General features: G+C 34.2%; 3 protein-coding genes and 1 non-coding gene across 6 annotated transcripts; 2 read left to right on the forward strand and 2 right to left on the reverse strand.

Moving 5' to 3' along the window:
* Window positions 1-10: 10 nt before the first annotated feature.
* Window positions 11-4,127, reverse strand: LOC103488957 (protein-tyrosine-phosphatase MKP1-like). Of its 2 annotated transcripts, XM_008447923.3 has the most exons (3): window positions 3,955-4,127; window positions 1,056-3,740; window positions 11-299 (listed from the first exon to the last, which is right to left on the reverse strand). In XM_008447923.3, exons 2-3 carry the CDS (start codon window positions 3,528-3,530, stop codon window positions 198-200), a joined length of 2,577 nt encoding a protein of 858 aa, XP_008446145.1. In that variant the 5' UTR covers window positions 3,531-3,740; window positions 3,955-4,127; the 3' UTR covers window positions 11-197. The 2 variants fall into 2 exon arrangements, with proteins under 2 accessions (XP_008446145.1, XP_008446144.1); XM_008447922.3 differs by having other exon boundaries at window positions 1,056-4,127.
* A 5,643-nt stretch (window positions 4,128-9,770) lies between these two features.
* LOC103488954 (pentatricopeptide repeat-containing protein At1g13040, mitochondrial) lies at window positions 9,771-14,336 on the forward strand. Of its 2 annotated transcripts, none has more exons than XM_051091225.1 (4): window positions 9,771-11,508; window positions 12,448-12,535; window positions 12,700-12,947; window positions 13,975-14,336. In XM_051091225.1, the coding sequence occupies exon 1, from the start codon at window positions 9,949-9,951 to the stop codon at window positions 11,491-11,493; it is 1,545 nt and encodes a 514-aa protein (XP_050947182.1). In that variant the 5' UTR covers window positions 9,771-9,948; the 3' UTR covers window positions 11,494-11,508; window positions 12,448-12,535; window positions 12,700-12,947; window positions 13,975-14,336. The 2 variants fall into 2 exon arrangements, with proteins under 2 accessions (XP_050947182.1, XP_008446139.1); XM_008447917.3 differs by having other exon boundaries at window positions 9,771-11,504.
* A 34-nt stretch (window positions 14,337-14,370) lies between these two features.
* Window positions 14,371-16,195, forward strand: LOC103488950 (uncharacterized). Its single transcript, XM_008447914.3, has one exon. The coding sequence runs from the start codon at window positions 14,837-14,839 to the stop codon at window positions 15,932-15,934; it is 1,098 nt and encodes a 365-aa protein (XP_008446136.1). The 5' UTR covers window positions 14,371-14,836; the 3' UTR covers window positions 15,935-16,195.
* A 3,839-nt stretch (window positions 16,196-20,034) lies between these two features.
* TRNAE-UUC (transfer RNA glutamic acid (anticodon UUC)) lies at window positions 20,035-20,106 on the reverse strand. The gene has a single exon. It is a non-coding gene; the product is annotated as a tRNA-Glu (tRNA).
* Window positions 20,107-20,407: the final 301 nt, after the last annotated feature.

The following is a 20,407-nucleotide window of genomic DNA, read 5'->3' on the forward strand; positions in this document are numbered from 1 at the left end:
CACATCTACGTTTCTTCAAAAGCAGGTGAACTCATTTGATCACTGGGTAAATTCACACTATTGATGGCGTCATTGTCTATACATGATCTTTGGAGGATTGGATTCTCTACGTATATATATACATCTCACAAGCAGATCACATCAGTTCTGCCCTGGATGCCAGTTTTACCTTTTGGAAGACCCATCGCCACAGTCCATCAGGTTTTCACAGACCATAGATCAACATCTTCCGTTTTTTGAGGTAAAGAACGGTTTAGAATTGCAAGGAACTCCTCGGGCTCTTCCCCTTCTCTTATTATCTGTACACACCATTTTCCACAAAATGAGCTGAGTTGATTGCATATTTTCATTCAAAATAACATCCCAAAAAAAAAAAAAAAAAAGATAGAAAAAAAACTGAAACTGTGAAAAACATAGCAATTGAAAGCTAAAAGGACGATTAACCTATAAAGCCTATGTTGAAGGGTATGCCTAGTTGTACAAAAATCCTATTAACTGATCGAGTCAATTCTTCCAATATTTAACTAGTAGGCCTTAAAATCTAATCCAACTACGTCATATTTTCCTGACAAGAGGTTTTAGCTCTCACCCAACAGGTTCGGACTACTTTGATACATACAAGCAGTGTGCTTGATTTACTAAAGAAATAAAACTCAGGAAGGAGTTATGTTAGAAATTTGACCACTAGGGTTAAATTACATGTTTAGTCCCTAAACCTTTGAAATTTGGGTCGTTTCAATTGGGAAACATGTAATAAATATATCTGAATTTTCATAAACATCTAATAAATTTCTAATTTTTTTAAAGTTGAAAGTTCATTAACTAAATTAACTAAATAGACTAAGATAAAAGTTCAAAATTTAGGTACCAAATACACCATTAACCTAAGGAAATACACTTCTTTGAAATTCTTTGCTTATAGGAAAACACTTCCCTCTCGGCATAAATTGCATAAAAGACTGTCTTCCATTACCTACTTGCTCTAGCATGTTAAATGTTATACACATTTCTTTATAAAAGGAAAAAAACATCTTCTGAAATAATTGTTTACGTACCTGTATTCGGGTATCTCTAGGAATTCCCTTATTGTTGATGAATATATGTCCGATCATCTCCCAGTGGAGACAACCACTGTAGTCACTCATCGGTTGACTGTCATCTTTTTCATGCAAAACTTCACTCCCCAACCAGATAAATAGTTTGTTACCGCCGTTTGAATCCAAATTTAGATCTGGATCGAACAACATATACACTGATCTAGAATTAAGACCTCTAAGTTGATTGATCGCCGTTTTACTCATTGAAGGCCACTGGTAAAATACCCGAGGCTTTCCTTCCTCAAAATCGCATTCTAATTCAGTGCAAGCTCCAAATCTGTCAATATCCAAATTCATAACTTTACTACTGTTTTTATCTTTGGATAGTCTGCACCCAGATATCTCCAACAGATCATCGTCTAAATCGGGTAAAGAAAATGACGATGATCGAACTATCTTCCTCTGAACCTTGCAGGCTTCTTCAATGGAGGGCAGCAACATCCTAGGTGGAGGATGACTCCCTCGACGCTCTGCAATTGAAGGGCAGGCTCCTCTTGATGTCAAATTGGTGTTTTCTGGCTTTAATGTAGGATGATAAGAGGAAAAGGACTCTACAAAGATAGGATGTGTTTCTTTGTGGTGTAAACAAAAATTATCTATGATGGAAGAGTTTTGAACAGCCGGATGCAATGAGTCCATGTCAGATGGTGAAGGTTGCCGAGAAGACATATATGATAAGTCAGACCAATTAGACGATGACGGTGAAAAGGTAAAAGAACTAGAATTATCAGATGTAGAGGGAGATAGTGAAGGGGATTTGGTTCCAACCTTTGGACTAGTACCTCCTTGGAAACAAGAAAATGAATCTGGTGACCCCAAAGGATGAATTGGTAACGACAAAGAATCGTCTGGGATCGAGCTTTCCTCGTTAGAATTTTCTATTCTCCGATCCAGTCTACTATTTGGAAAACGGTCAAAAGATTCAGGTGCACACAAATAGGCTGTGGGCGAAAGTGGTGGAGATGCAAGGTCAATTGAAGAAACAGGTACTTCTGCATCTTCATCAATATTTGCTGTCACATCCATTTCATCAAATGGTGCTCTAGTGTCACAATCCAATTCTGACAAAGATGTGATAATATCTTTTGCAGTTTCATTTTTGAACTTCCTTTTGGTTGAGTCCCACCCATTTTCTCTACTCGGAAGATAATTCTCTGATTCTGTATTGAATCGATCGAAAGGTGGAACGACCCCACCTGAAATCGCCCTGTGGAAGATCTCAAAATCTGGATCATACTCCTCAACCTTCCTTCCACCCACCTTCACACTTGTTATTTTCAAGATGCGATCTTCTGTGGTATACGAACTATCAAATCTTTGAACTTTTCCTCCAGAACTATCAGCTGAGTTTTGGCCACTCACAAGAGCATCCCAAAACTCTAACGGTTCTTCACCTTCCTTGATGCTAAGGATGGGGCCCTTTGCCTTCTCATATCGGATAACCTGCGACGCTGCTGCCTTTGCCGTATTCAACATCACAGAGTCGCACTTCTCCCCCTTCCAGACATAGATTGCTGAAGGAACGTGCACAACGAATGCCCCACGAGAATCAAGTCCTTGAACAGTTGGAGTGTTCAACAACTTAGGTACTAGATGAAGCGGATCATATGATGAATGTGGAGCCATCCTATACATCCTCGAAATTGAATTCGGGCTAGCAGGCATTGCATGAACTCTCTTCTGGCACTGCAATAACTGACAAGCAAAACCCAAGTTTGGATTAGCCACCCCTCGAGCAGCTTTTACATATTGAAAAGCGTCGTGAAAACTCCGGCCTTCCTTCCACATGAGGTATGCAATTACAAGAGAAGTCGACCGAGACACCCCTTGGCAACAATGCACGAAAACCCGACCGCCTTGTTCACGAACATCTTCAAAGTAATCAAACACATTATAGAGAATACTAGTAATATCCTCAGAGGGACTATCTTGCAACCAAAGTGTTTTGTACACAAATTCACCCTTGAAATACTCAGGACAGACAAACCCAACACAGTTCAGCACATGAGTAATCCGATTCTGCCTCAAAACTTGTCGATTCTTAGCCACGGAATCACTCCCTAAATACACATGATCAAGAATCTTCGAGCATTCCTTATCAAAAAACGCAAGTTTATCCTTCTTAAACTGAAATTCCCTCGCAGGTTTTTCACGTTCAGAACTTTGAGACGACTTATTAACAAATTCTCTCGGAGTTTCTGGGTTTGGCCAAACGCCAAGATCATCAGAACCTGCTCGTGGCCACTCCTCAACATTCCGGCGGCTAATTGAAAGCGGCTGCAGCGGCGGTAGACATGATCGAGCTTTGTTACTATTAGGCACTAAATTTCGACTATGATGAGGCTTTGACGGCGACCGGTCAGTCCAAGACGCCGACCGAAAAAACGCTTTCCGAGTACAACCGGCGAGCCCACCTTTTTTTTCTTCATCCATCTCAAAATTCTTTAACTTCTCTTTGACTCGTATTCATTTGAAGCTTATTTCTAGGGGAAAAAAAAATTCATAAGCTGCTATTGAAATTCTGCCTCATTCAGTTTTTCTTTTTCCCTTTCCTCACCTAAAACCCTTGACCATCTCCTTCCCCAACCAACACCATCCCCAGAATTATCTCCCTCTTATTTCTCTCTAGAATTGTGAAATTCTCTGTTCAAATAGTCAAGTGAGGAGAAACAAATGAGTAGGAGTATGACCCAGTAATCAAATTCCACGTTCAGCAGAAAGTGTTTCTTTGAATCCCGAAATTAAAAAGAAAAACAGAGACGAATAGTCGAATAGATAGAGAAGAAAAAAAAAAAGAAGAGAAGTAGCTATCAATTTGAAGAATAGATTAGAGAACTGTTGAAACTGGATAGCTTACTTGAGAAATCGAAAGCCCAGAATTTGCATAGGAGTAGCAGCAGAGTTATGGAACTTTGAAAAGAGGAGGCCAAATTAGAGAGGAAATAAACAAACAAAAAAGCTTTTTGGGTCTTAGACGCACAAATTGGACCAAGCCAATGACATCAAATTGCTTCCCTTTGTAGTGAGAGAGAGAGTCAAAGAGCCACGTCGTTGTGGGATGGTCATAGAATGCATGCATGTCAAGTCTTGTGATGCCATTTATTATTTCACCTTTTTTAAAAAAATAAAAATGGAAGAGAATGAATAAATAATAATAATAATAATAATAATGGACTACTATTATTAATTAAGAAATCCAGGGTGAGGGCGATGCTATGTTTACCCGACTGTTCGGTTCTTTTTTTTTTTTTTTTTTTTTTTTTTTTTTTTTTTTTTAAATTTTGACCCTCTGTACTCGTGGCAGGTTTTGGTTGGAGGTCAAGAAGGTCACCAACCTCTCTACTTCCGGTTCTTTTTGACTGACTGAACATGGTTGGTAATTTCCATCACTTTTTCTTTTTCTTTTTGGTAGAATTAAAAATTTTGATTTTACAGAAAATGGAAATTGATGGGAGAGGTAACTTATTACAGCTAGAAGTAAATTTAAAGCAATTTTTGTTTTTATTTATGAACTTAGGGGTGGGTGGCTAATGTGATATTTATAGCAACTATATTTCTTTTATTTTTGTCAATTTGAAGTACGATATTAGACTGTCTTACTATTATCACACAAGAAGCACGTTAGATGTTTAAACTATTTTGTATGTAGTAATATCTTTAGAGCAATACTTGAGTGCCTTTGACACACTGGTGATTTTGAGTATAGTTTTAATTTAGTTTTGGATTTTTATCTTTTTTGAGTTTTGAATTTAAATTTTATTTAGTCCTTAGGTTTTTGAGTCACATATTCTTACCTTTAAATTTTGACTTTTGTTTACCTACGTTCCTTAGGTCTCGAATTTCAAGATTTTTCACCAAATAATACTCACTTTTAGTCCTTATTAATTAATTTAGAAGAATTATGTTCATTATAATTAAATTGTTTCTTACTAATATTATATCTTTTAAACTAATTTAAAAGTTTTAAATCATAACCATTCAAAATGAATTAACCAAAAGCTCACGCCAGTCAAAGGGTTTGAAACTTAAATTAGATACATACAAAAAGTGAAAAGAGGTAAGATTTTAAAACTTAGAGGGCCAAATAAAATAAATAATCTCAACATTTATGAGTAAAAATGTAATATTTTAAGACTTAAAAAATCAAATAGAAACTAATTTAAAAATTTGGATAAGAAGAAATGCATATTTCTTAAATAATACAACCAAAATGTAAAACATAAAATGAGTAAAATACTTCAGAAGTTCACATGTTGAAAAAGTAGGCTTTTTCTTCTTTCGTCAAAAAGTTTGAAATTGAACCACATATTTACGAAATCATCGTTTTTATCCAATTACTTTCCCATATATTTTTCAAGCCGTAGATTGAATAATAAATTAAACTAAATCCAATAAATAAAATAATAATAATAATAATAAAAAAGTAGGAATAATTTGAATAAGTAGTCTCATAGTCATGGACTCCTTATAATAATAAGCAGAAATCAGAAATATAAATGTTTGAAAGCTTAATAAATAATATGATATTAGCAAGAAGCACTTATTTTCTACTGCTGTTCTTTGACCTTTCAAAATAAGATTTTTTAAAAAACCTTAAGATTTTTCCATGCATACTTTTCAATGGAAGAAAACTACTTATTTGAATGGCATTGTTTTTGGAAATCAAGTACTAAAAAACAATAATAAGTTTCACACACTGTATAGGCCATACCATTGGATTTCTTCTTTGTCTCTTTTGTGTTTTGGTCACACACACACACACACACACACACACACACACACACACACACACACATATATATATATATATATATATATATATATATATATATATATATATATATATATATATATTTTAATGTCGCAAATGAACAGGCAGATAGTAACAAAATCTCATTATTATTTTATACACAACGTTCATAACAAAAAAAAAAAAATAATAAAAAAATAAAAATTATTTAATGGATTAATAGTTATTTGAAACAAAAAAGTTAAAGAAGTTATACATAGAAATGTTCAATTTTTTTTTATTTGATTTAGGACTCTCTCGTACCTATTTTACTTTTCTAATTATGCAATCCATCCACTTTAATACTTAATAATTTAATTTTTGTACTTTAGAATTGATAATAAATTAATATCCCATCGCTAAAATTCATATAAATATTTGGTGTTTATTTTTATTCTTTCATGTGATGGCTGAGTTTTTGTAATTTATATTAAATTTTAACAACATAATTTTTTTGGAAAATTGTCCTAAATAATACATTTGATAAAATATTTACACTTTATAAAGTATAATAAATTTTGTTTTTAGTGATTTTGTTATATGAACCGTAAATATTTTGTCAATTCTATCTTCTTCTTTTTTTTTTAAAAAAAAAAACCCTTTTTCCATACCAAGAAATAAAGATCGTCGATTTTAAATAATAGAGACCAATATTAAATTTGAAAATTAAATTGTTGTTTTTTTAAACATTCAAAAGAAAATTGAGTTTAAAATAATAAAATGAAATAGAATAAAAATGGAAGATATTACACTATATATATATATATATATATATATATATATATATATATATATATATATATGTATGTATGTATGTATGTATGTATGTGTGTGTGTGTGTTTTTATTTATTTATTACCCTCTTTTTTAAAGGGTTGATGTGAAATGTTGAATGAAAATGATGACAAGTAATTGTAGGTATTCTAATAGGATATGTAGAAGATGCCAAATATCAAATGTAAACAATGAATTTTGGTTTGACTCAATCTCCCATCTTAAAATAATAATTGAAATTCCATTTATCTAACTTCATTATCTTCCCATTTTTGGAACAAAACAACTTATAATAATAGATACCCAAATAGATTAAATTCATATAAATCAAGAACTTGGTTTGACGGTTGAGAGTTTAGGGCCATTTTTGTACATTCAATCAACTTTGACTATGTTCTTAGGAAATTTCATTTCAATGTTTATTTTTTACAATTTTCTTTATTCGTTGGCATTTTCAATTATTAAAAAATGAACTAAAATATTTACGAATTATAAAAATATTTTAGATCAATATTCATAAACATAAATAGATTTTTATTAACGTTTTGTAAATATTTTCGATGATCTTATCATTTACGGTAATATTTTTTTTTTATCTCTCTAAACTTTTTTTTTGTTTTGTTGTTTATTGTTATTATCTTTAAATAATAGGTATCATATATCATGAATTTTAGAAAAATTAAATAAAAGGGAAAATGCATAAAATATTGAATAGTAATAAAATATATATAATAAAGACAATTGAAAAACTAACCAAATAAACTGATGTGAAACTGACAGACGTAATTTAAATTGTAAATTGAATTAAATTAGAACTAAAATAGAAACAAAATTAAAAATAATTATTAATTGAATTGTGTTCAAATGGATAATTATCATCAAATGTATGTCCAAGAGAGGGGGGGACAGACAGATATTCAAAGTAAAATTAAGTTGGAAGGATAAAGGATCGAGTAGAATAATTATTTGTTGAAATATGTTCGAATCGACAAATATTATAGAATATGGAGCTAAGAGAATGATATCCGAAAATTTAAAATAAAAGTGAGTTAAAAGGATTGGAAGTCGATTAGGGGTGTTTCGTCGCGTGGTTAGAGTTTTCAACTAACAAAAAATGCGGCACTTTGACAACTTGATGTCAAAGAAGCCAAGTAAGCGTTCAGAGGTTAGTGCACACAAGCACTTTGGGATGAGTTTTGTAGTGGAAGAATTTAAAGGCAAGTGAACAAGGGTGAGTTTGAGAGAATGAGAGAGAGTTTTGGTTAACTAAATTCTCAAAGCATAAATCATAGTCTTTTTTCAAAATATACCCGTTTATATAACAAATGACAATGTTAAATAAACATCAGTACTTAAAGTGTTCAAATATGATTTAAACATTTTAAAAACCACTCACAGTCGTGATGAGATTTCCTTCTAGCTTAAACACTTGGTCAAACTTCTTGTCAACCTTGAACGCGTGATAACTCTGAAAAGACTTCTCAACACCTCATAAATTCTTCGATTCTTACGTAGCTTAGAGTTTTGATTAACTTTAAAACTTGCTCATAACTCTCTTTTTTATATATTCATTTGGTGAGAATTTCCATGCAAGAATGATTAGTCTTGCCCGACAATAAGTTTCAACAACTCGCGTTCTGTCACGTAGTTCTCACCGTCTAAATTTTGATCGGTTGGGTCAGAATTGAATGCCACCCTACATACAGAGAACAATGTCAACTATTTCTTTATTAAAGAATCTTAGGTTGCGTACTACCATAATGTATAAAGACTTTCTCGGTTCTTGATTGAAATGCTTCGACGTATCAAATCGCAAGAAACACTTGTAGTCGACAACTCTTTTATCGCATACAGTCTTACACACGAAAAAGATACATTATTATACGATGCATTTAATGGGAGAAAGATGGGCCCTGAAAGGGGCAGTTTGTGGAGACATTGGGCCCAAAGGAAGTATTGGGCCATGTGCGGGAGGACATACGGCCCAAAATAGAAATCAAAGCAATAACAAGTGGGAAATGACTAGTAGAGACATTGTTCAAATCTAAAGGGACAAAGTAAGACCCACTGCTCCACACAATATTGCTGTTCAACTTTGACTCTTACCCCTCTTCTTTCCTTTCCATCCAACTTCTCCCATCTTCGGTCCATCCACTTTGATCTAATATCTTCGACTATTTCTCCACGTCTTAGAGAAAAAAAGTTGATAAATCTTAGTCGGAGATAACAATCCGTGTCAGTCATACATTACAGTTAAAATATGCAGTTTTTTTTAAGTCAAGTCAGAAGTTCAAGTTTTCAGGTTTATTATTTATTTATATGAAAAAAGACTTATTAGAAAACTAATTATAAAGATAGGTGTTTACTCACTTATTTTATAAGAAATCAATGCACAAGAGAAATTTATTTTAAATAAATTTACATATAATCTATTTTAAAGGATACTTTGAATCATCAAAATTCTCATAATCACGGTTTAGCATTCTTTAAATAATTCCAAAAAAGTGTCAAAGTTGTAAGAAAAACGTACTAAAGAAGAAATTAAGCATCGACATAATTAACGATAGATAATCAAACCAAAAAAATTATGTAGTTAAAAAATTGTAATATTGTAGTTTTAGTGAGTTTGATTGACTTTCGTAGGAATTAGGAGTGGTTATAAAATAATTCAAATAATTTGGAAATATTTTTTAATCATTCAAAATTTATTTTAATAGTATGAAAATATGTTTTAAAATGTAAAACTAAATCTTACATAATAATAAAAAGTGTGTTTCAAAATAATTTTAATCAACGATTCCAAGATAACTTTCCAAATAAGTTATTTTCAATTTTAGTTGATTTTGATTACTATATTTAAGTATTAAGTTTGACCATTTTAATCATTTCATTTTACAAGAATGAAGATGAACATTCTCAAAATGTATAGTCTACTCGTCAACTACAATGTACCTAAACGTCTAGGCCCAAAATTTGGAGGCCATTAGGACTACAGGCCACCTAAATATATTGGGTAGACAATTTGGATCCATTTACACAAAGTGCGTTGAGGCCCAAAATAAAGGCCCATTGTTTTTGTGAATGTCAATTGCTTGAGCATTTCCACAAGCTCTTCCTCTCCGCCATCGCCAGGTTGTTCATCATTCAGCAACTCAGCTTTCAATTCTCTTTCACTGAACAGTCGAACCGTTTTGGAGCTTCTACAAATTCTTCTCCAATGGATTCTTGGGAATGCTTCAGCATTTTCTCGCTTTAGCATTCCAATCTCTTGACATGTATTCTCTCTGATATGTATCACAGACTTGGCGCAAACCGCCTCGTCTTTCGAGCTAGTATCACCAAGTGCGTCAAGGTTGGTCTAATTGATGAAGCCATACGGATTTTCGATGAGATGACTCAATCCGATTGTCCTGTAACTAGCAGAGACTACAATCGCTTCATTGGTGTTTTGATTAGCCGCTCACGTTTCGATTTGGCGGAAAGCTATTACTCAAGAATGATACCACAGGGTTTTTCTCTTACCCCATTTACTTATTCCAGGTTCATTTCTGCTTTATGTGAAATTAAGAATTTCGGGCTTATTGGAAGGCTTTTGGAAGATATGAAAAAACTTGGATATCTTCCTGACATTTGGGCATTTAATATATATTTGAATCTCTTATTCCGCGAGAACTTGTTAGAATTGGCTCTTGAATTTTATGATGAAATGGTCGCGAAAGGAAGGGAACCTGATGTTGTAACATACACTATAATAGTTGATAGATTGTGCAAAGCCAAACAATATGATAAAGCCGTCGAGTTTTGGCGTTGTATGGTTAACAAGGGGCTTAGTCCAGACATGAAAGCCTGTACAGCTCTCGTTGTTGGGCTCTGTGATGGTGGAAAGGTCGATTTAGCTTATGAGCTTACGGTTGGTGAGATGAAGGGTCAGATGAAGTTCAACAACTTGATTTTTAATTCTTTGATGAGTGGGTTCTGTAAATCTGGCCGGATCTCCAAGGCACTGGCTATCAAATCATTTATGAGTAAACATGGTTGTGAGCCAGATTTGGTTACCTATAATATTTTGCTGAATTTTTTCTGCGATGGGCTGATGTTAGAGTTGGCAGGAAAGTCTATGAAAAAGATGGAGAGGATAGGGATGGAGCCTGATGTGTATAGTTACAATCAACTTCTTAAGGGGCTGTGCAAAGCTAATAGGCTGGATAAGGCATATAAATTGATGAATACAATGTGGGAAAAAGGGCTGTGTGATACTGTTTCATACAATACTGTGATAGGTGCATTATGCAAATCATTGGCAACTAGAAAAGCATACAGGATGTATGAGGAAATGGGCCAGAAAGATGTTGCTCCAGATGTGGGAACATTTGCTACTCTTATAAAAGCATTTCTTATAGAAGGCAGCCCCCATATAGCGAAAAGGCTTCTTCAAAAAATGACACAGACAGTTCTGATACCCGATCTCATATTTTATACAACAGTTGTAGATTACTTTTGTAAGACAGGGAAGATTGAAATGGCCCAAGGTGTCTTTCGTGATATGATAGAGATAGGAATCTCCCCTGACGTGGTTTCATATAATGCGCTTATAAATGGGCTTTGCAAGGCCTCCAAAGTTAGTGAGGCCATGTTACTATATGAGGAAATGCAAATTAGAGGATGCTATCCTGATGAGGTAACTTTCAAACTGATAATTGGAGGTCTTTTACGCGAAAAGAAACTTTCTTTAGCTTGCCAGGTCTGGGATCAGATGATGGAGAAGGGCTATACACTTGACAAATTTGTATCTGAGACTCTCATTAATGCTATTCGGTCAATGGATGCTGGTTAACCATGGAACTAGTTTGTACTCAATCCTTCCTTCCTATTTTTTCTGTCTTAGTTGCCATTCCCATGTTTTTAAAGTAGCTCCCATGCTTAGATACTGTGTTGCTTGATTCTACGTGTATATGAACTAGATAAAAAACTTGAGCCGACAAGTTTTGTACTGTTTAAGAAGTTTGGATCATCACCAGACACCATCAAATATATGGAGCTATGGCCATCTTTCTTTGCCTGAATATTGTTTCATTCAACTTTTTATTGCATAATAGATGCCTCTTGGATTGTTGAGACATTGGGATGGGCGGTTCACAATTGACTAAACATTCCTATAAAAAACAAAAAAGAAAATAAAAAAAGACTAGACCTTCACACTTGTAATGTTGTAGTTGATAGGGAATTTTATACTTGAAGGATGTTCCTATGGCAAAAGAATTTGCTGAAGCCATTAACTTTTTCTTGAACTCCTTTATCCCGAGTTTATCTTCTTCTTAATTTTATTTTTAACCTTTGCTTGTCTTCTTAGTTTTAACGTTCTTCCATTTCTTTGCATGTAATTCTAGTTAGTTAAGAGTGTCATTACCTTTTCTCCAGACTCTTCATATTTTAATGTTCTATGAATACAGAAAAGTACCTTATAAACAAATGAAAGGTACCTTAGCTGTAACTAGGTCAAAGAAAAGTACTTTAGCTTTGCATGACATGTTGGCAACTAGATTTTGCCAGTTAATTGGTGGTTAGTTAGAATGAAAAGGGATGTTTAGTGAACTTTTCAAAACCTGAACGTTTCATGTTCTCTCATTTTCAATTTACTATCTAAAGTCAAGTGGGATATCATCACAAGTCACAACCCATTTTTGCTATCCTTTATTCACATTCCTATATTTCTCAATCCTACTGAAAAGAACTTCTGGGTAGAAGAAGAATGCAAGATTTGACTTGGTTAAACACATTATTTGCACAGGAATCAAGTGGGCCTCTTAAAGATATAAATCATATTTTGATGCAATGCGATGTGGTATCATCGGGAGAGATCCATGGGCAATTGCAAGGTTAGCTACTTCATTTCTCTCCATATGCACTTGAGCCTGTATAATTGTATGTTTTTGTAGTTTTAAAATCGTTGGGGCATTTTTCTTCTGTGGAGGTTTATATTTCACGTTCATTGAAGAAGAGCTAATACGGAATCTAAAGTTTATGTTATCATTCTTAACAGATTCGATCTTCCTTTCTTGGGGACTTGAACCTGCTCTTTGACTTCTGGTGTTCCATTCCATGTTGCATGCTTATACATACGTTTAACCCGTTGGAGTTTTCTAGAGGGGTTGGGTTATAATTGTACATGGAAGTGCATAATTTTACGGCATTGCACCTGTCTTGCGGAAATTTCCCTGCTGATGTCGGCGTTCAATTTCCTACTACCATCCACCCCATCTCGGGACTCGTGATCATTGCTGAAGTCAGGTATTTTTCGTTGTTATTCATTAGATTAAAGCTTGTTAACTAAGCATTATCAACCACGAAATGTATTTGTGATTTTCTCGTATAGAAATTTTCATTATTTAAAGCTTGTTAACAAAGCATTTTCAATCATGAAATTTATTGGTTTTTCTTTTTTAAAATTAAGCCTATAAAGACTTCCACCTATGGGTTCTTGTGTGGTGTTGTTGTTTTACATTTTATGGGTGTTTTTGAAATCGTCCTGAAATCTAAAAAGTGTAGGCCTTGTTTGGTAATCATTTCGCCTTTTCTTTTTTTGCTTTTTAAAAATTAAACATCTTTTCTTTGATTTTCTTTCTATGGTTTGCATCAATTTGAGTAAAAGAGTTACACTATTAGTCAAATTCTAAAAATAAAAACAGTTTGTTTATTTATATATATATATATTTTAATTTTCATTATTTTTTAATAAATATCCGTGAGTGTTGGGCTAACTTATGGCAATTCGACTAATCTCATGGGACAACTCGTCTGATCCTACAATATTTGAGTGTCTAGGAAACTCATGGATTTATCCTTTTCCTCTTGGGCATTTATTGAGATTATTTTCCATTTCGAAAACTATATTTTTTTAGTTTTTAAAATTTGACATGGTATTTTGAAAACACGGTTAAAATAGATATCAAAGCAAGAGACTTAGAAGGGGAAGATATGTTTATAGGTTCAATTTTCAAAATTCAAAAATTAAAAACAAACATGTTACCAAACGGGCTGATGTTGTAAAATTCTTGTGTTTGGCATTTGGGTTAAAGTCCATATGTTAATAAGAAAATATAAAAACACCACAAGTTTCAAAAACCCAAAACCCAAAAATCCAAGTGGTTATCAAATGAGTTTAGGAGCGTTCTATTTGCAGGTTGTTGCATGACATGTTGGTGTGTATCATATTTCCTTGGGTTATTCTTCTATCTGTTACATTTCTCTTCCTTTCACAAAAAGGAAAACTTCTACTTTTAATATATATAATTTATTTCTCTTCCTCCTAAGCTAGGTTGGGGAAGCCTTGCCCGACATCGAACCCACCGGGATCGAGGATCAAGGACTGCATTTCATCACGTCAACGATATAATTTATAGACAACAGCAATGCAGTTGTAATCGAGATCAAAGTTGAGGCCCTTTCTTGCTATAAACAAGTTAAATCTGGGTTACACATTGTTACCCTTTTTCTTTCCCATCTTGTTCAAGAGAACTTTTGTTGAGGTATATTTCTGGTTAGTTAAAATTTTGCACCAAAAAAAAAAAAAAAAAGTTCTACATTTATATTTGTATATGTAAGAGTTCATAAATATCTAAGGTATTATCTAATTGCAACAAAAATCCATGAATCGAATTCATTTAAATTCATCGTCAAGTTCCATTGATATAATTCTATGCAGAGTGGGCAAGACATAGAATATATATAAGTCCAATTGATAAAGTTGTATTCAATATGAAAGATACCTTGCCTTCTTTCCAATTTGTAAAATAAAGAAAGAACGAAAGAAACACAAGATGAATTCATCACCATTGTTTTGATATAAAATAGATGCTAACTCAATTAATTTAGATGTATACTTTCGATTTTGATGGCGGGAACTAGTTGCCATGGCCGTCAATCAGCTTCGTCGTCGTAGATTTGATCCCAGAATATTTAGGCACATGTAGTGGACTAGGTGGGCAATAAGCGTAAAGGCAGATGAGTTGCCTCTCACGGTTGGCTTGTGTTTGATACTTTGCCTTTCCACAAATCATTCTTGAAGTTATATTCAAGTCATTCCCTTTACCAAAGCAAGCTTCTTATGGGCTTAACATCAAATTTCCACTCATTTCCATTCTGTCCCCTTTCATTTCTGCTGCACACTTCTTCCCAACATGAATCGTCCTGAAACCAACCCCCATTTCCGGCGGCCGTTGCAGCCTGACCGCCGTTCTCAGCAACCCCCATTACAGCCTCAAGACCCTTCTGATCCGCCACAGCCTGATCCCGACCCATATTCTGACCCAACCACTCCATGGCCGGTGGCAGAACAACGACCTACTATTGGTAAGGCACCACGTTTGAAGAAAAATCGTCAAAACCCATCGTATCCTCCACCGCCCACTCAATCGCCGCCATCTGACCATCGTGAACAACTGCAGCGCCATCCTCAAGATCCATATGGAAAAGCACCACAAGATCCATATGGAAAAGCACCACGTTTGAAGAAGGAATATCAAGTTCCATATGGAGAGCCAAACTTAAAATCACCTGAACAAAATGTGCAACAATCACGTCCTCGAGTACAAATTCAAGACCCATCTGATTCACGAGAGCCTTATCGCCATCGAAGGAATGATGTCGTTGATGATGACAACAGAAGAAATCAACAAAACAACATCCTACTTATGCCTCTACCCCGTCAAACCAATCCATTAATGTGGTTTGGAGCAGTCTTTTGCGCAATCTTTTGGGTGCTTGTAATCGTTGGAGGACTAGTAATCCTCATTGTATACCTCATCTTCCGCCCGAAATCTCCACGGTTTGACGTAGCAACAGCCAATCTAAACGCAGCGTATCTCGACATGGGGTATCTACTAAATGCAGATGTGAATTTACTAGCAAACTTCACAAATCCAAACAAGAAAGTGAGTGTGGATTTCAGCTCAATGATACTCTATCTTTACTATGGAAACACACTCATTGCTACCCAATTCATAGCACCATTCTCAGCATACAAAGAAGAATCAATGTTGATTAATATTCATATGGTATCAAGTCAAGTGAGACTACCAATTTTGGAAAGGCAAAGACTACAGAAACAATTGGAGACAAATGGGATTAAGCTTGAGCTAAAAGGGCTTTTCAGAGCAAGGTCTAATTTTGGTACTATGCTGAGATACTCTTATTGGATGCACACTTATTGCCAATTGTTTGTTGGTGGACCTCCTACTGGTGTTCTAATCAAAAGTAACTGTAAAACAAAACATTGAGACCTTGTCCAAACCAAGTGTCATGCTTTCGCTTCTTCTGATTATTTGGTGGAATTTGGTTGTTTATTTCCTTTTTCCTTTGAGCGACTTGCTTAAGTTTTCTACCTTCTAGGGGGACAGATAAGATATCATTAAAATAGATGAATTCTGACTCAATTATTTCGTATTTGGTCTCCAATGGGTAAAATGTAACAAAGACATGACATTATGAGATTTTTTGACGGTATCTTCAATAAAAATAAGACACATCAACTTTGTGCTTCATCTTAATCAAAGTAAAGAAAAAGTAAATATTTGTGTGTTCGAGAAAATTTACATGCATCTCGACTTATCTTTCATGAAACTTGTATTACCTTACAGCATCTCGGCATCTTGGAAACTCGAAAGATATTAAATCCTTGGTATACCTGAAATTTAGCAAAACACTAATACGTTTTACATTATACTTAATTTTACTAAAAGTACAGTTGCCACTAATTACGTAAATGATAGTAATCCCAAATGAAGCCTAAATTTGTAATATATATTACTTCAATTTTTACAGCAACAAAAGTTTGATGATGAGTAAAGCTAAGGACAATAGGTCATTGGAACGAGTTTAAGAGGCAATTTCGCAACAGTTAGACCAGCATCCTCTTCCATATCCATATCTTCTTCTTTCATCCCATCATGCAATTTCCAATTAAATTGGCAATAAATTAGCCAATACCAACTTCATCATAACAATCCCCACGTTCATACCAGGACAGTTTCTTCTACCACCTCCAAATGGTAATGACTGAAAGTTCTGTATTCCCATAAATCTCTCAGGTAAGAATTCTTCTGGATGAGTCCAGTAACTCGGATCTCGCGCATACAATGACATGAAGATGAGTTTTGGGATCAATGTCGTAACCATTGAGCTTAAAATGGGACAGGGTTTCTCTTGGGAGTGGAAGTGGAGCAGGTGGATGCAACCTTAGAACCTCTTTCAACACCATTTTTAGATATTGAAGTTTTTCAAGGTGATTCTCCTTTACTAGATCCTGTTTTATTTAGCTTCTGATCTCATCTCGTAGCTTCTTCATTACATGTGGATTCTTAACTAGCTCTACCATTGCCCAAATAATGGTGCCTGCTCCTGCAGTCACTCCAGCTATCCTAACTAAAGCACAAATATCCAAAGGGTAAAAGTAGAAATTTAGCTTCACAAGAGGTTGGAGAATCGAAAGAGACGGTGTCTTGGTTTTTGGTATTTGAAAATCAAGTCTATTTTTCCTTAATTTCTTACGATATGTTGAGAAAGCTTCGTCTCGAGTAAAAAAGAATTAATTATAAGCCCAACTCGCTAAAAGAAAATTTGGTTTAGATTTTAAAAATATAGGTACAAAGTAGATAACAAAACAAGAAATTTAGACATAGAAAGGGTGTTTACGAACTTAATTTTTAAAAACTAAAAACTAAAAACTATAGGTTACCGTACAGACCCTCAGCTATTGGTTTTTTTTTTTCATAACCTAATGAATTTTTAATTTTTAGATTTTGGAATTTTGTTGAGATAATAAGCTAACTTTTTCTTAAGAAAACTCATTTTCAAAAGTATATTTATGTTTTTTTTAAAAGCTTTTCCATCTCAACACCATCTCTCTCTTTTTTGAACTTACCTTTCTCTTTACAACATTCCTCATTCTTTTAACTTGTTCTAAAATTCTTATCTCTAACATCTCTTTTATAACTATGCTTTTGCACAATACAAAATTTATCAGTCTCTTCAACTTTTGTTTGCTACACCAACATTACCTACATCCAACTTATCTTTTTTCCCCTTACTTTTATTTCTTTAAAATTGATATGTTTTCTTTTACCTTTGATCTTTACAAAACTCTTTCTTTCTCTTTCCTCAACTCAACTTCCTCTCTCTCTCTTTAACATATATTCCTCGAACATGTCTCTCTAGATAAACTTTCTCATTCTCTCTTTAGGTTGTCTCTAAACATGTCTCTCCCCAACTTCCTCCTTTTAAAACATCTTCCTCTTACTTACCTCGTCTAACATATTTCGTATGGTCAAAGTGAACTTAACTCAATGGTTATTGACATGATCTTCCATCTTAGAGGTGGAAGGTGAAACCTTCTACCCTAGAATTTATGTACTAAAAATTATCTCGTTTAATGTCTCTCCTAATCTCTTTTTTGTAACATTTTCCCGTCTCTACTTTCTCTCCTTCTCTTTTCTATCTCTAACTCAATTATTTCTCAACGTATCTTTCTTTAACTCTTACGGTTTAATTTTTCTTTCTCTAGAATTTACATCTCTCACTCTTTCTCTCTAACATATAACCATTGCTATCCCTTCATAACCTTTATATTACCCTTGGGCCTTTCTAATGTATCTCTCTAAATTTCTCTTTCTTCACTATTTTTTTAAAATAGAAAATAAAAATAGTTACAAATATGCATGTTGTATGGTGTAGAACATAACCAAAAACAGAAAAATAAGAAAAGAAAAGTTGAGGTTACCATGACAATTGCCTTGATGCAATCTCTTAGTTAGTTGTAAGGCATCACTAGGCCATTTCCAACAAAACATCAACAATATTTTTCTTCATTCTTAGAAGCCCCTTCGACTACTTGTTCTAGAAAAGCATCAAGCTCAGCAAAGCTCTTTTCCAGCCTCCTGTTAACGCCAACCCACACTAGGAAAGAAGTCTGTCATGGAGAAACTTCCCCATGCTACTATTGCTTTACGAATAAGGCTGCTGAAAATTTCCATATTCTCTAGTTCACCCCTTCTAAACCTCTTCTTAAAAGCTATCGGCGTTATTATTTTTGCAGCGAGAGTATATGATTCCTTACTCAGATCAACAGGAATTCCAAGAGATGAAGATTGGGAGATTAACTTTAACAGCAGAGCAACTTCTTCTTCTCTGATCAAGTAAAACGACTGCACTCGCCGAGCGCTAAGGACCTCAAGAACACAAATCTTACGGACTTCCCCCCAATATATAGAGATAAACCTATGTCTAAGAAGTTGTATGAGAATCTTGCACTAGCGGTTAAGAGAGGTCGACCGCAACAAGTGGCAGGCGCAGCTGAAGAGGAGATTATGAGGGTTGGAAGAGAACCAAGTTTTAGGAGCATGATGGGGCCGTATTTTCTTGAAAGTTTCCACAATGAGCGATGGGGGAGGGGGCCAAGAAGGTGCAAGTGACCCAACAGAGAAAGCTTTGGAGGGGTTGGAGGAAGTTTCTTGTTGTGTGTCTTTGTTTTAAGAAGTAGTAGGAAAGACAGAACCAACAGCAAGAACACAGAAACCACCCAGATTCTTCTTTTTCATAATGCGTAAGTTTTTACACATTTTCTCCATACAAAAGCACTTCACTCTCAAGACAGAACCACCATGCTACCTGATTCTTCTTTCTACCATACTTCAGAATATGTTAAATTATGCACACACACATATATTTTTATACATATAAAAACTAAATAACGTGTCCTCAAAGTGACATGTCCTTTTTTCTTTCTTTGTAAATTGACGTCTCGCATGATGTCAGTGTCTATACTTCTTAAAGTGGGCAGCAGTATGTTTAACAGCCTCTCAAAAATGCAATGAACCCCATTAAACTACAAATAATGTCTTTGACAATGAAATAAGTTATTTTTCTCACATCTCATAAAAGCCAAAGAAAAATTGTAGTTATCTTCTTCCAAACGATTGTATTTCTAGCTTTACATTGAAACCACCACCCACGGGACTCCAAAGGATGGACACCAAAATGAGAGGACAAACTACCCATAAAAATGGAGGCTACCACTTATAATTAGCAAACAGCTAGTAACAATGGAAGGAAGACTCAAAAACGGCCACACGAAAACTCGAGGTTTGTGTGTAATTTAGAAACCCAGAAGAACTTGAACTAGATTAAATTGGGGATTTTGTATATGTCCATAGAAATTAGGGAATAGCAACAGAACATCATATAAACATAAAAACATCAGAGTTTTCAAGATTCTTGAACTCTTCCAAATTCTAATGAAATCGAAGCCAAAAATTCTAGCCATGCCCCAGTTCTCAACGGGAAGAAGGAGAGAAAACAAAAAAAAAGTCAAATTTTAAAAAAGTTCCGTTGCCGGGAATCGAACCCGGGTCTCCTGGGTGAAAGCCAGATATCCTAACCGCTGGACGACAACGGATTATTGATAAACAAAGGCTTATTAATATCCTTAATCTATATTTCATAATAAAACTATTATCCTCAATCTATATTTCCATTAAAACTATTCATTCATTTATTTTGATAATAAATGTTTATGAAAAAATTATTTTAAATAAAAAAATTATATTGATAAAATATTACAAGTAATCAATCAGTGTTTATTTGTGACATTTTGGTTCATTTTACTATATTTTAAAATACCATCATGTTTGTTTTATTTTTGTTTTTAGTCAATTTTTTTCGACATAATATTTGTATTTGGTGGGATTTGGATTTGA

Source organism: Cucumis melo, chromosome 10, assembly GCF_025177605.1.
Source record: "Cucumis melo cultivar AY chromosome 10, USDA_Cmelo_AY_1.0, whole genome shotgun sequence".
Taxonomy (NCBI): domain Eukaryota; kingdom Viridiplantae; phylum Streptophyta; class Magnoliopsida; order Cucurbitales; family Cucurbitaceae; genus Cucumis; species Cucumis melo.